The 14,767-nt window shown below is 38.3% G+C and overlaps 2 protein-coding genes across 3 annotated transcripts in view; both read right to left on the reverse strand.

The window, feature by feature from the left end:
- arrdc1b (arrestin domain containing 1b) overlaps positions 1-2,800 on the reverse strand; it is a 39,002-nt gene extending 36,202 nt beyond the window's left edge. Inside the window, exon 1 of the mRNA XM_042395922.1 lies at positions 2,611-2,800. Within this exon, the coding sequence (XP_042251856.1) occupies positions 2,611-2,728 (118 nt within the window). The 5' untranslated portion in view covers positions 2,729-2,800. The remainder of the gene's footprint in view (positions 1-2,610) is intronic.
- A 5,164-nt stretch (positions 2,801-7,964) lies between these two features.
- Positions 7,965-13,071, reverse strand: LOC121885799 (glutamine synthetase-like). Of its 2 annotated transcripts, none has more exons than XM_042395560.1 (6): positions 12,903-13,071; positions 11,318-11,479; positions 11,078-11,224; positions 9,919-10,046; positions 9,559-9,758; positions 7,965-8,635 (listed from the first exon to the last, which is right to left on the reverse strand). In XM_042395560.1, the coding sequence occupies exons 1-6, from the start codon at positions 13,069-13,071 to the stop codon at positions 8,326-8,328; spliced, it is 1,116 nt and encodes a 371-aa protein (XP_042251494.1). In that variant the 3' UTR covers positions 7,965-8,325. The 2 variants fall into 2 exon arrangements, with proteins under 2 accessions (XP_042251494.1, XP_042251495.1); XM_042395561.1 differs by having other exon boundaries at positions 11,078-11,236.
- Positions 13,072-14,767: the final 1,696 nt, after the last annotated feature.

Genomic DNA, 14,767 nt, shown 5'->3' on the forward strand with positions numbered 1-14,767 from the left:
ATTTACAGTACAACGGACATGCTGTGAGCCTGAGATGGAGCTCCTCAGCTGAAGAACCTTCACCCGGAGGAAGAAGAAGTGGAGGATTCTGACTGGCATAAACAGTATTATCTTGTATATCACTTCCCTGTCACACTTTACAGTTGAGCTTTAGTGAGCTTCAGTTCAGTATGTGCTGTTACAGAAAAACAGCAGTTACAAGCAACAAGAAGACTCTCCTATGCCACCTCCTACGTGGTCTGCACTCAGCAGCATGCCAGTATACACATTTATCATGGCAGAAGGTGGACACAGCTATTTTGTTTTGTTGTAATAGAAAGACAAAGAGAAAACGGCACTTTTTCTACGATCAAAGCAAAGTTGCAAATATAGAGCTATATTTCAGTTTTGACAAAAATACCACTGGAAAACTAAAAGAATCTGTTGAAAATGTTTTTAACTTCTTACCTCCTACTGTCCAGCCTGCCGGATAAAATCACTCTGTAGAACTGTCACAGTCTGCCAAAACTATAAAGTTATATTGATATGAACTTTTCTGTTATTGTGGTTCTTTTCAAAGAAAGAACATCTGTCAAAAACGTTTATAGTTGAATTCCAGGGAAGGCTTGAATAAAAATTTGTTCTATTGGGTCACATTGTTCAAAAATATACCTTAAGTAATAGTGTTTAGTTAAGTGTTTGTGGAGGTGTATGGCAGCTCTGGCAGAACCTTCACAACATCCAGATACAGTCATATAAATGTGACTGTCCTTTGTCATTAATACAGTTTGAAGATTGTTATTTTATTTCTGAAGTCAACTGAATGACAATGTAACAAAATCATTTTGGTCAAGATGATTGCAGCGTGAAATTTTATTCTCCTTTCCTGGTTTTATTTCTCTTGAAGTGCATTTTTTTTGGCATTTTCTGAGTTGATCTGCATTTATCTAATTAAAGATTTAAGATCTACTTTGCTTTGAAAAATGATGATTTGTGTATCGGTGTTGTTAATAATTGTGTCGTTTGTCACAGCAGTGAGAACTGAAAGCACACTGCGGTCTGGTTGAACGTTGCATTTGTGACATCTGACTTTAAACAAAGACCAGTAACTGCAACAAATACTTTTCAAGTCAGTGCAGCTGATCCAAAGCCTCAATCAACATCTGAATCTCTCCACATGTTCTGGTCACCATTTTACTGCAAAATACTTTTATTGAGCTGCTCACATACAGTAATTTGGAGAAGAACAGCCGATTTCTGCCACAGCAGCCACCACAAGAGGGTCTATTTAGGAATAAAGCCGGTGTCAGGTACTGGGGAACTGCAGCCGTGTGACCTTACAGTGTAACAGAGCTCAGCAGGAGCTCTGACCTCTGTTGTAACACCATCTGCTTCAGGTCAGCCTGTGCATTATGGCAAATTAATTTCACCACGTCAGACATACACCACATAACTTCACACACACACACACACACACACACACACAAACATGCACACACAAACACACAAAATCTCTAAAATATGATGGAATTCAAGAGGTGAATCAGGTTTTTAAATCATCAAGACATCAAGCCATGAATAGTCTTTTTAGTAAATCATCTTGATAGATTAGTTCTGTTGGAAGCAGATGTTCATGAATGTTTCCTTTGAGAGGATGGATGTTCACTTGGCAGCCGGCTATGTTGCACACATTTAAAATGCATGTGGGGAAAGTTGCAAGTGCAGCTCTGCACTTGTTATTTCATGGCAATGACAAAAGGTAAACATTTACATCTTTCGTTTTCACAACTTCGGCAAACACACAGAAGCCCGTCTCATTTACTGTCCCTGTCAATTAACATACCTCTGTGCCAGACTCCCATACAACAAGTGCTTTAGGCTAGTTAAAGTTGTTAGCAGCCCTCTATTATTAGAGAAGAATCCCCACAAGGATCACTTTCATACAATGGATTCTTTGTGTACTTCCATGGAAACTCCAAAGAGCTGCTCCCCACCTTGTTAACCTACTTTACTCCCATTATTAACTGTACCCACAAGTTTGTGATGCTTGGCAGTAAAAGCTTTTAATATCCTTCCATACCGTAAATGAACAGACAAATATTTTTTAATAGCAATAAAGTGTTTAACACCTGTTGTCCTGATTTTTTTGGAAGCTTCTCATCATTCAAACAATATCTCCAAACAATTTCTAGGGTTCGCAAAAAACAATATGTGGAAGCAACATGTTATAACAAGCAGGATGTGATCCAGGATGTGGTTTTCAAACGGCCTGACTAACGAGAAGCAGTAACAACCAGCTTTTATGGCACAACAACAGAATCCTCCGCGGCTGCTGGTGTCATTTGCCGGGAGGAAACGCTCCGTCCTCTCCTCGGCGCAGCAGCAGCACCGAAATCCGTGATGTCCGCACCACATTTTTAAGGCGGTCACGGTCACAAAACGAGACGTTCAATCGGCTGAGAAATCACCACTTTGCTGCCACAGCGACATATATTCTCCTACATGTCTACCATCACCGAGGAAAAGTTTATTTACATCGACCTTCTCTGCGCGCTTCGCTGAACCAGCAGCTGAAAGACACGCTGGCACAAACATGTTTCTCTCCTTCTGTGTGGAAATGTTGGAGGTTACCTTTGTACTGCAGCGAGTTGCCGGTTCGTATTTTCACACTTCCGCGTATAGACTCTCCCGGACTGTAAACCACCTTGTTGTTGGCAAAAGTGATCTCAAATTCTTGAAGCTTTCCCATGGCTCCGCTCCTCCGCCGCTCTGCGTCTGTGAAAGCAGCGAAGAGGCGACGCTGCGCTCTCACCTGCTGCCGACAGAGACCACTGACGTCACTTTGACAGCCCATTGAGAGTAATGGGAGGGATAATCACTGATTCATCTCGCGGTTTATGGGCTGAAGGCGAAGGTCGTTTATACCAGTGGTTCTCAAACTTTTTCACGTCAAGGACCCCTAAACTGACACAAATCAGACCACGGACCCCCATCTGATAAGATTTTGTCTCAGGTTCCCCTACTTGATAAGATTTTTGCTTTGAGATGTTTTATTACAGAAAGTGTATGAAACCCATGACCAAAATAGTCATACGTTCTGTCATTGTCTTATTTACGGATGAAATTTTAGTGAAAATAAATTATTCCCCTTTTGGCTGGGGACCATCCAGAGCCCCCTGAAGGACCGCTAGAGGTCCCCGGACCCCACTTTGAGTACCACAATATAATTTAGTTGCACGGTATAGTATTTTTGTTTTGTTTTGTTTACGTTTTTAATTTAGCTGTCTATTCTTAAATTTTGTATTCATTGTCCTGCTCATTGATTGCATTGAACTTATTCTAATTTATAATTTCACTGTGTCTTTTCTGTTTTTATGTCTGTGAAGCACTTATTTTTGAAAAGTGCTAGCCTATATAAATGAAGGTTACAATTAGTATTTATCTAAATTAACTGGCTCTAAAACCTGCTTTCAACATTGTAATTGCAGAAGTCAATCTCCAAAAAAAGAAAGAAAGAAAGAAAGAAAGAAAGAAAGAAAGATGTCAGCATTCTGGATGAATTTCATTTAGTGGACTTAATGGCTTTACTCAACTTAATACCCTTCACCCCGTACACATTTTGCCATGTTTTTATTTATTTATTTATTTTTATAATGCAACTGTTGATACATCCTTGTTTATTAAAAAGAAGGACTGTATTTCCTTTTCTCTGCTGAGAAAAGGAAATACAGAGCTCCAAATACCAGTAAGACTGAAAGGATATGCCATAGTTGGTGATGTTGTTTCACCAACTATAGCAGTTTATCCTGTGTGCACTTGAAAGTTGGACACATGTTGTACACAGCCATATCCTCATGTGTCTACCCATACTGTAATACCTGTAATGAAGGTTCAGTTTCATTTTGACTGTACAGGACTTTCCAAGGATGATAATATAGGAAAAATATTACCACGCAGTCTGAGAAATCTTGTTCATTTGGTAGGCCTACATTCCTTCCCAGTGTATCATTATAGATGCATGGGATAAACAAGGGTAAAAAATGAGCTGCTGGGACACTATTAAGTCCTTACTTCCTCTCACTCTGTAAATTGTTTACAGTTTTTTTAAAGCTAGAATTCTACCTGTGTGGTTATTTGATTAAACACAAAATGATTTAGGAATATACAACATGTAAGTACAAATCTGAAATAGAAAGGTTATCAACTAGTCTTTCACAGGGACCCTTCTCAAGCTAGGGCCTCGGGATCTCGGGTAACATACAGTACAGCAAGACTGGAGCTTCTGGGGCTCCTGGAGTTCTGAGGCCCTGGATCAATTGCCCACTTTGCCCTTTGATAATCCAGCCTTATTGGCACTGCCCTCCAAAAAGTACTTTTCTGCACTTAATTTCTGAGTGCATGCAGTTCAATTGTAATAGAGTTCACTCTCAGCAAGATGTAAAGGTGTTAGTGTGGAGAACTCAACTCAACTGTCTCAAATGACATTATTACAATATTGTCTATGTTCAAAACAGGAAAACCATCTAAACAAAATGTATTGCATGTAGACCGGCAGTGTCGCAATCCTTTTAGTCAATGTTAAGAGCACTATGTTGGCATTTAGAGAACAAAGTATGACCATATTGTCTTGTATTAACAGGAAAAGATACCAGGTGTGAACCAAAAGACTGTGAATCAAAACTTAATATATAGTAAAAAATGTAAAACTATTGCACCACATATTCAACACAAATGTGTTTTTTTTCTTTTCTTTTTCAGCAGTTGGCAAAGCATTGCACAACCGTCCGCAACTTTTTCCTGCTGTGAGTGATTCAACCATTTCCATTGTGGGCTAACCAAGTACATCAAAACCACACTCAAAAATTAAGGCATTTTAGACTGCATGCTGGCATTTTTAAGTGCACTTCATTTTGTATTTTGGTAAGTTAAAACATACACTATTAGAAACACAGTTTGAATAAAATTGTCTCACAGCACTTCTCTTGGCTCATACACTTCCCATCTCTGTGTATGCTTCCTGTCTCTAACTGTACTTCCTGTCTCGATGTGCAGCACCAGCAGATGAATGTTATAGATTTGAAAGTTTTGATAGCTTTGATGCATAAGACATTCACAGAAAAGATTATTTGCTTTTTCTTGTTTCCACTTTCAGTTTTAGTCATGAAGCTTTAAAATATGGCATTCATCAAAAGACAAAAAAAAAATGACGTCAAACACACAGAGACAGACAATAGTTTTCATTCTGCTTCTCTTTCTCCGTCATCATCTCACAAGGCTGCCAATATTCCTGGTAAAAAGCTCTGATGTTTCCATGACGACAGACAAACACCATGGTTGCCAAGTTACTCCCTGTATCCATGGAAATCTGGTGGCATCTGATCTGGCCTAAAGAATCTCTTTTTTTTTTTTGTTTACTCGTATTGCAAAAAACGCTTCCCTCCAACAGCTTGAATAATGAGTCATTTTGACACCGCAAGGATGAAAATGAGAGGATCGTATTTCAGGAAGTAACAGGATAAGATGTTAACGCCATATGTCAGATACACTGAGCATCAGGTTGAGGTGAATCCATGCCAATACTGAGAGTATGATGACTAGGCAACCTCATTCATGTTTTTTCTGCCATCATATATCATATGATAACAGATCATGTTGTTCTTGTTGTGGATTGATGGTTCATCTACTCAAACCACATCCTTCTTCTCCCTTCATAAAGTGCTGCATAGATGTCTCAAGGCCCCATTTCCCAAAAGGATTTTAAGATTAATGTGATCTTAGCCCATAGACTTAAAATGAGACTGAGATCATCTTAGCCTTAAGATGCATTTGGGAAACGGAGGTTCTGGTCTGTAATGACACTCTGACCTTCCATCAGGTGGATCTGACAAGTTGATTACTGTTGTTTCAACTGTGGAGTCATGCTGAGACAAAGTAAGATGAGAAATACAGCAGAAGCTCCACCTGGTGGACAGTTACCATAAGTATTTACATCCGTAACTACAGTGGTGGTTTAGGCCAGATGGCTGTTTCCTGAATTTATTTTACTCTTGGGATTGGATGTTTTGATGTTTTTAAGGCCTTTTTTGCCTTTTCTCCTCATCCAGCACAACTGTTGTAAAAGTATGAGTCTTTCCTTTTAGAGTCAGATAAGCTGAATAAAGTCTTTTAACCTATCACAGTATTTGTAATTAGAGTAATTGCATATCACTGTAGCAAATATAGTTCTTTATACTTTCTACATAACAGATTTTAACCAAGATGTCCCTTCACTTGTTGACTACTGTAGGTCAGTGCAGCTGGATTGTTCAGATAGAAACTGAAAAGGAAGGGCAGAGCAGCAGATAGCACCATCTTTAACAAAACATGCTACAGACTGCGCAAGAGGAGGAGATAGGGAGGGATGGAAAAGGAGAGCAGAGTGAGAGGCAGGAGGACGACAAACTCACAAAGGGAAGAGAAAAGGAGAAGAGAGAGAGAGAAGAATGAGATGAAGAAGAACTGAATGTGAGGGATGAAGAACTGAGTGAGAAAGATGAGACAGAATAAGAATAGCACAGGGACAGAAACAGAAAGTGACAGGAAGAGATAAGGACTGAGAGTATTAGTCATATTTCTATTATTATTATTGTTGTTGTTATTGTTAAGTGTTGTTGTTATTATGCTTCTCTGTGTCTCTCTCTCCTCTCTTCCCTTCCCTCTTTCTCTCTCAACCCAACCAGTCAGGGCAGATGGCCGCCCACCAAGAGCCTGGTTCTTCTTCCCTTCAAAGGGGAGTTTTTCCTTGCTGCTGTTGCCAAATGCTTGCTCATGGGAGAATGTTGGGTCTCTGTAAAATAAAGAGTACAATCTAGACCTGCTTTATGTGAAAAGTGCCCTGAGATAACTTCTGTTGTGATTTGGCGTTAAATAAATAAAGTTGAATTTAATTGAAAAAAATTGAAAAATTGAATTAAGGGACTTTTGACCCTGTTTCTGCTTTCAGCTGGACCTCATGGTATGTTTTCTCTCTGTTTATATAAATTCCAGCACAATAACACACTCACTAAAAAAGTTATTGGCTATGTTCTGTCATTTACCTGCAGAATCGTGGGGACCCCCGCACACCACCCTGCCGAAACTTCCTGCCACCTTGTTGCCACTAAGCTTTGTGGCTATAGCAGCTTCTAACGGGCCACAACATATACTGAATACCCAAACTGAGTGAACGAACCCAGATGAGCTCAGTTTATTTCCCACAGTTGCTTCCGAACACTGACTGCTCACAGCGCTGCCTACATTTCATTTAGGTTAAAGTCCCTACACTGAAAAATTTGATTTTCTTATTATTACTTCACCTGCATGTTTGAGCTTTACTGTGCAGAAGGACGTATGTGCAGAGACACTACAAAGTTGTTTTCACCTTCATCTGCTGAATGAGTAAAGTTTCTCTATCTTAATTCTCAGTTTAAGGCGTATACCTATGAGCATGATTTGTGACATCACAACTAGTTTGGAAGCCAATCATGGCCCAGTATGCAACTTAAACACGTGTGATGTAGAAACTTGAAGACTCCAGTGCACATACACTGAGAATGGACTTTACAGTGAAGTAGGAGACATCTCGTAGGCTATCCAGCAGTTTTTTCAATGAGGAAGAAGGAGGAGATGCCATTTTAAGGATCTTAAGGTAGTTTTTTATGGAAAAACATATTAGACACACATTATTATAATTCAAAGCAGGATCTGAACCAAAACACTTCAGGGATGAGGGTTATTCCTTGCTGTCAGCAGCACACCACCTATCTTGTTCGTCTTTTCTTCCCTCTCCTTACTTACTAATTTCTTTTGGTGTCTCTGTCTGACATTCAGCAACCAATCAATAGGACAAATTACACTCTATTGACCATGATACTATTGCTATTGTATTGATTGATTGCTCTGCTCTAGTTTTAACCTGTTACATTTTTGCAAATTTTAAGAGACAAACAAGAAAAAACTGAGACAAGTACAGCACCATGTATCTTTATTTCACTTTGTCCGCACTAACGCATGTAACACAAGATTTAAGAAACAATGACTAATATTTTAATACAATATAATATGTATGTGGGCTCCGAAAAAAACCCACCTGCATTTCTGACAAAACTGCTGTGCAAAATATTTAACTTCTTATTTCTAAGGACTATAACAGTACTGGAGAAGCAGCTGTCTGTGCACATCTGCACATGTAAATGCAAGCTATGTCAAACTAAGCCACTTAGATCAATAAATTCATCAACAAAAACAAACATCATGTCTTAATTTCTTCATCGCCATGTTATTCAAGCATCTTACTCAGGTAGACGCACAGATAGATGTGCAATTCTCCTACTCGCTTTCCTCTTCCTCTTGTGAATCAAGCAGGCAGGTGCTCGCGATGGCCTTTGTCACAGCGTACGGGTCGCAATTTGCTGCAGGGCGGCGGTCCTCAAAGTAGCCTTTCTTCTCATGGCCTACCTGGCGAGGGATGCGGACGCTGGAGCCACGGTTGGCCACTCCAGCAGAGAAATCATTGATGCTGGAGGTTTCATGATGACCTGTGAGACGTCTCATGTTGTCCTGACCTCCACGTGGGTCGTACACTTTGATGTGCTCCAAGTGTCTTTTGCTCAACTTCTCAATGGCCTGCTCGATGTATCTGTCATCAGAGAAAAAAACAGAAGAGACAGTTGAGTGGAGTTTGGTGCTGGGCATTAGTGTATGGCAGGTTTTTAGAGTTTTTCCACAGAGAACATAGCCACAAACAACACTATGAGAACTGTGAGAGTGAACCAAAACAGTAAAGGCCAGAAATCCAAAACAATGAGCTGAAAGGTGCTATAAAGGTCTATCACACTATCAAGTGATCCCTTGTACATACAGGTGTTTCATCGTTTATATATAAATATTGCTGATAGCCGCGTTAAGTTACAGAATTTAGAGAAACTCAATTATCTGCAGTCACAGGAACACTTACAGTCCATATTAAATTAGTCCAATTGTTTCTTTCTTTATAAGTTTTGAGTATGTAAAAAATTAAAAGATTTCTGCCTGAAAACAGAGAAATTTCAAAGGTGCATGTGTTATGTGAAATGATCAACCAGTGAAAAATTTAGCCTGTTGGAAAAGCTGCAGTGTGTTACTGTGTTTTTATCACCCTAAGTACCAAAAATGATCAAATAAGGACACAAAAAGTAAAGTAAATGTAAATTATACTTGGGGATTTTCATTGTATTGTATGGAATCACATTGTATTAAGACCAAATCAAATAACAGCTATGTTATTGGATCATATCAAATACAAAATCATATAGCTCTATAGAGAGATTTGTGATCATGCAAACACAATTAGAGTGTGTTTCAGAATCTATAAGTGACACTATTTACCAGAACATTCATTTTCTAGATAAACTCTGACTTCAAAACAGTGCTTTTAATAATTTACCGACAGTCTTTTAAAACCATCCAACCATTTGCAAAAATAAAAACATTGTCAATAAAAACATATTTAATCCTAATTATTTACCAATTAAAATTAATGAATTGCTGTCACTAGAAGTTTCTATGGAAATGTTTACTCACTGCAGTCCCCCTTCTTCCCTCATCTGCTTGGTGCTGACATTTGTGTGGCAACCAGCACCGTTCCAGTTGCCCTCCATTGGTTTGGGGTCCAGTGTTGCAACAACCCCAAAATCTTCACAAACACGGTGCAGCAGGAAGCGTGCAACCCACAGGTGGTCTCCCATCTCAATGCCCTCACAGGGACCCACCTGGAACTCCCACTGAGGTTAGAAGAAGGGTAGAGGCAATGAAAAGAGGGTGAAATAGCACATGGGAAGAAAAGAAAAAACATGAACAATAATTCAAGTTGAATGCAAAGTCATGCCAATGTGGAAGCATTTTCTTTCCACTGCTGTGTATTTGAATAATGCTGACACTTGCCTGAGATGGCATAACCTCAGCGTTGGAGCCACAGATTTTGATTCCTGCATAGAGACAGGCCTTGTAGTGACACTCCACAATGTCCCGTCCATAAGCATTGTCTGCCCCCACCCCACAGTAGTAAGGACCTTAAAATGTCGGATAAGATGGGAAGCTTGTTAAGACAAAATTCATGCAAAGCCTGTGCAAAAATTAATTGTATTTGTGATTAATTGACAATTCTGAGATAATTTTATTTCTGGTACCACTTTATAATATGCCAGTTTGTAAAAAACAGTTTGGCTGGAGGTGATCCTCCACCAGCATAAATGATTTTGTCTTTTTATCTCATTCTTTAATTCACAGGGAAGATCTGATGAGCTGTTTGCAAGGAGAACTTTTGGGTTGCCAGGTTCTGAAAATTCTCTGGTGTATGAGTCGGACCAAGAGCTAAAGAGCATCCACACTACACATTTAATTTAATTCATTTTATTTTTGTCATGGAACAAATTCTTTATAAGAGACTTACCAACATTTATAACTGCAGATTTGATAACTTGTTACGCTCATTCACAACCTTTTTGGATTGTTATCCTTTATAGCCAATGCACATTCTTGGCCGAGCTGTGAACAGTTTGAACCAAAAAGTGATGTTTCCTTCTCAGATTATTTTTAGAGTTCTGAGGAGGTAAAATTCCCAAAGTATTTCATAAAAAACCAAAGATTTATTTGAAATTACATGTAGCTTTTCTTTTTAAATTAAGTTGATTTATTTACAATTCTAAATTTTAAAAAAATTGCTGAGTTTTCTGCTACAGAAGTGTTTTGCCTGATTCTTTTTTAACTTGTTAATCTTATTGTGACCCCGTAGATTTATCTTGCTAAAAAGTTGTGGATTTCTTACTTTCTAATAAGTCATGAGGTCTGCAGTTGTAGGTGTTAGCGATGTGTTAGTCAATGGTCTAGATTTCTCACAACCTGGCAACCCAAATGTTCAGCTTGCAAGCAGCTTATTATTGCTTTGTATTGTATTAAATACTTTACTTTACTAAAAATCAATAAGCCATAAATTACTTACTTATTACTTATTTGCTTATTAAACAGTGGTACCTTATTTTGCAATACTTCTTCCACATGAATAATTTGAACAAAGAGGAGTGAAAATTGGTTGCTGACTCACCTTGGGGTGGTGGATATCCATTCGCAGGCCAACCAAAAGGGTATTTATCAATTCCTAAGAGAGTGTACTCCTGCTCCATGCCGAACCACATAGAGTGCTCTTTAATCTTCTCCATCACTTTGTTGCAGCTCGCTCGATGGTTCGTTTCTAGACAGTAAAGACAAAAACCAGTACAGCTTGTTTGTCCTAACCTTATGGGTCATGGCCGTAAAAAGGTAAACAGAAAGGTGAAAAATGTACCTGAAGGCAAGCGGTTGTATTTGAGGACCTCACACAGGACCAGTTTGTTGGGGTCGAATGTGAATGGATCCCTGAACATGCACACAGGGATGAGGTACATGTCACTGTTGGAGCCTTCGGCCTGGTATGTGCTTGAGCCATCAAAGTTCCACTCAGGAATATCTGGTAATATCATTTTAGTCAAATGATTGTCAGCAAAAACATCTCTTCTAAATATAAGTCAGAATTGGATTTGTGTCATGCTGCGTAATGTGAAACCTGATCAGCTCACAGACTATTTTAACTCTGATGCCACCAGGAAAAAAATCCTGTGCATTTATTGTATTTGGGAACCAAATTAACTTAAATGTTTTACTTAAATACAAACATCATAATGGAAAATTACACGATTATACACTGTTGATTGTTATTAACAGTAAAATGTACCAAAAGTATCAAAAGTAGAGTAGGGTTAGGATATTTTTTCTGTCAAGCGAAAACCTTGGATCTCAAGGTTTCCATGATCAGATCAGGTGAAGAAAGGATTTAAAGCAGCATTAATTGATTTATTTGGCCACTTGGGGGCAGTGGAACAAGCTGAGAACATTGACAAAGTTGTTACCATGCACTGTCAAATATCTTCTTACACACCCAATTGATACAAACCAATATTAACATTCATTTGGAGTCATGTTTCTGGCCACCTGATGAATGTAAATCCAATTCTCTCTCTCCTTTTAGTTTGGTCTCTTGCTTTTTTAACTGCTAAATGCTCCACTTTGTCCACCAGCTAGTCGCTAACGTTGTCTGCTGTTTAGTGCAGGGCAATCAGGGTACATTTGGTTTATTGGACCTTTTTCATTGAAAACAGCCACCCACTGCCTCCGTTAAGAGCTGGAAAACCAAAACAATTAAAGTTGAAGTTGGTTAAAGGACCTAAAGGAAACTAAAATGCCCCATAGAGCTGAGTGGAACTGCAGAGTCAGTTGATAATTTACAAGGGTCACCTTTTAACATTACACTTAGTCATTTGATCTGTTGTTAACATAAAGTGCAACTCTAAGTACCAGTGCCCTCTGAGATCTCAATACAGTACTTAAACATTTGGTCTCTAGCTGAGCCTGCGTTTCACTGACATTGTACCAGGATGCTCTTCTACACCTGTGCTGTTTACAATGTAGGTGTGCAACCCTCCCTTTTCTTGGAGCTTCTCCCTAACAACGCAGCTGTTATTCCTCTAGATATTTGTTTATGAATAACTCCTTCACTGGTCCACAAACATCCCTAAAATAAGTTTTAAATGCCTAAATCATTCTGTAATCTCTATCCATCTCTTAATCTCCTAATTTAATGTCTTTCTCTACTTTGCAAGGCTGGAGGACATTTTAAATAACCATTACATTAAGCTATTAATGCCATTAACTCCTAAGAGTAGACTGAAGGATCAATTGTTTCACCCCTTAAAGAAACGTATTAAATGCATATTTTACTTTATCTTGACATGAAAAGTAAAGGTACAAAGGTAAAAGTAGACTCCTTAAAGTTAGGTAAAATGTCAACTGCTACGCACCCCAAAAGTATTTCACCATAAAAAGAGGACATTTACCATCTATGCTCTTTGGTTCCTCATCCAGGGTTCGGGTCTTATTGCGAAGTCCCTCTCCAGTGCCGTCGATCCAGATGTAGGTGACCTGGCACTTCCCGCCCTGCGGCAGGCTCATGTACTGCTGGTGCACAGCCTTGTTAAGACAGGAACTGACTGACACTGATGCCATGTTCACCTTTGATCAGAGAGACAGATCACAATGCAGAGGTGATGTTTTTATTATATTATGTGACTTGTTACCTCCAGTATCTGTCCTAGGTTTTGTGTTTTATGTTAGACGCTGGATTAGTCACTTCTTTAGATTAGTAGTTGATCTGCCTACTTATAGCACTTACCTCTGACAACTCTTAAAGGGAAATATTGTGTTGTTTGTTTACTTTTACCTCAGGAAAGTTTTTTAGGCTGCAATTCCATAGTTCTTTCTTTTACTTTAGTGAAGAAATTTAGAGTCTCCAATTCACCTTAAACCAAGTATGTTCATTGACAGGTGATAAACTCCATGCACAGAAGACCAGGATCAAGACTTAAACACACTTGTATATGGAGACTGCAGTTACAAACACTCAAAAGCAAACAGTGAAAAATAGAAAACCAAACAAACAAAGAAAAAACCCATCTGATTGAAAATAATAAATCAAGTGCACATATTAGTGCACAACTGTACACTAATATTTACTGAAACCAAATCTGTCTTTTGCCTGTGCTCTGCTGATTTCTCTATGAGGCACAATTACAGTAAATGAAAATAGAACAGAGAAGAAAACGAATGAAAATTTGTAACATCTGGTCTCTGAATGCATGCTGTCGATCACCTCTACTCTTTTTTATTAACATCAAATCAGTCCTCAGACCTTCATCAGGCAAGATTTAGACAGACAAAGAGTGCTGATACCATGTATATGTAAACATAAACCAGGAAGAGAAAACCAATCAGAGGCTGCCAGGAACAGCTGTTTGCTGTCAGTAAAATGTAAACAATAAGTAGGTCAAATATATTATAACCTATATATATTACACAATATACACACAACATTGGGGTTTTTGCATGTGCACCTCATCAATTATGAATTATTTATTATTGTTATATATATATGGGTTTTTTTTTTTTTACAAAATCTGTAAATAATGTATTAACAGATCCAGTTGTGGATAAAGAACATATATATATATATCATATTATAATATTATGCTTAATTAAATTTAAAGATTCCCTTAACTTCATTCACAGAAAAAGTACAAAACTTAATTTTTACTTTCATTTTCCCTCATGTTTCCTTCACTCAACAACTTTAACACTCTTATCTTCAGCAACATGTAAAACTTTTCAAAACCTTTAGTTCTTAGTAATATAAGTTCAGGTAGTTTGAGCTGTATCACTTAATGACCACATTTGTCCAGTTAATAGCATCAGACACAGCAATTTTCCTCATGTAAGGATCAAAAATTGATACATTAACTCAAATCATGAGTGTTGATTCAGATTACACAATTTTGTGCTTTGTTGAAGCACATTAAAAATAAAACAGATAAATATTTGGACTTACTGTGTTACAGGTGGCTCCAGATGTAGTCAAGTGACTATAGACAACTTTGTCTGATCTGCCTGAACTTGTTTGTGGTATTTAACTGGAATGTAAATGACCACGCTGACGTCACAGGATCACGTGGACTCAACATAATATGACATTTAAAGGCTTTCATTAGTTGTAGGTGTGTGTTTATGTGTAATACTGTATGTATGTTTCCATTACATACAGTCTGATGATGATGTTTTCATCAGACAAAAACAGATCCTTCATGCGTCTGTTAAGAAAAACATTTAAAATCTGTGACAAGATTTGCTCTGTGGAGAGAAAACATGTCAA

The sequence above is a fragment of the Thunnus maccoyii genome, chromosome 19 (assembly GCF_910596095.1).
Source record: "Thunnus maccoyii chromosome 19, fThuMac1.1, whole genome shotgun sequence".
In the NCBI taxonomy this organism is placed as follows: domain Eukaryota; kingdom Metazoa; phylum Chordata; class Actinopteri; order Scombriformes; family Scombridae; genus Thunnus; species Thunnus maccoyii.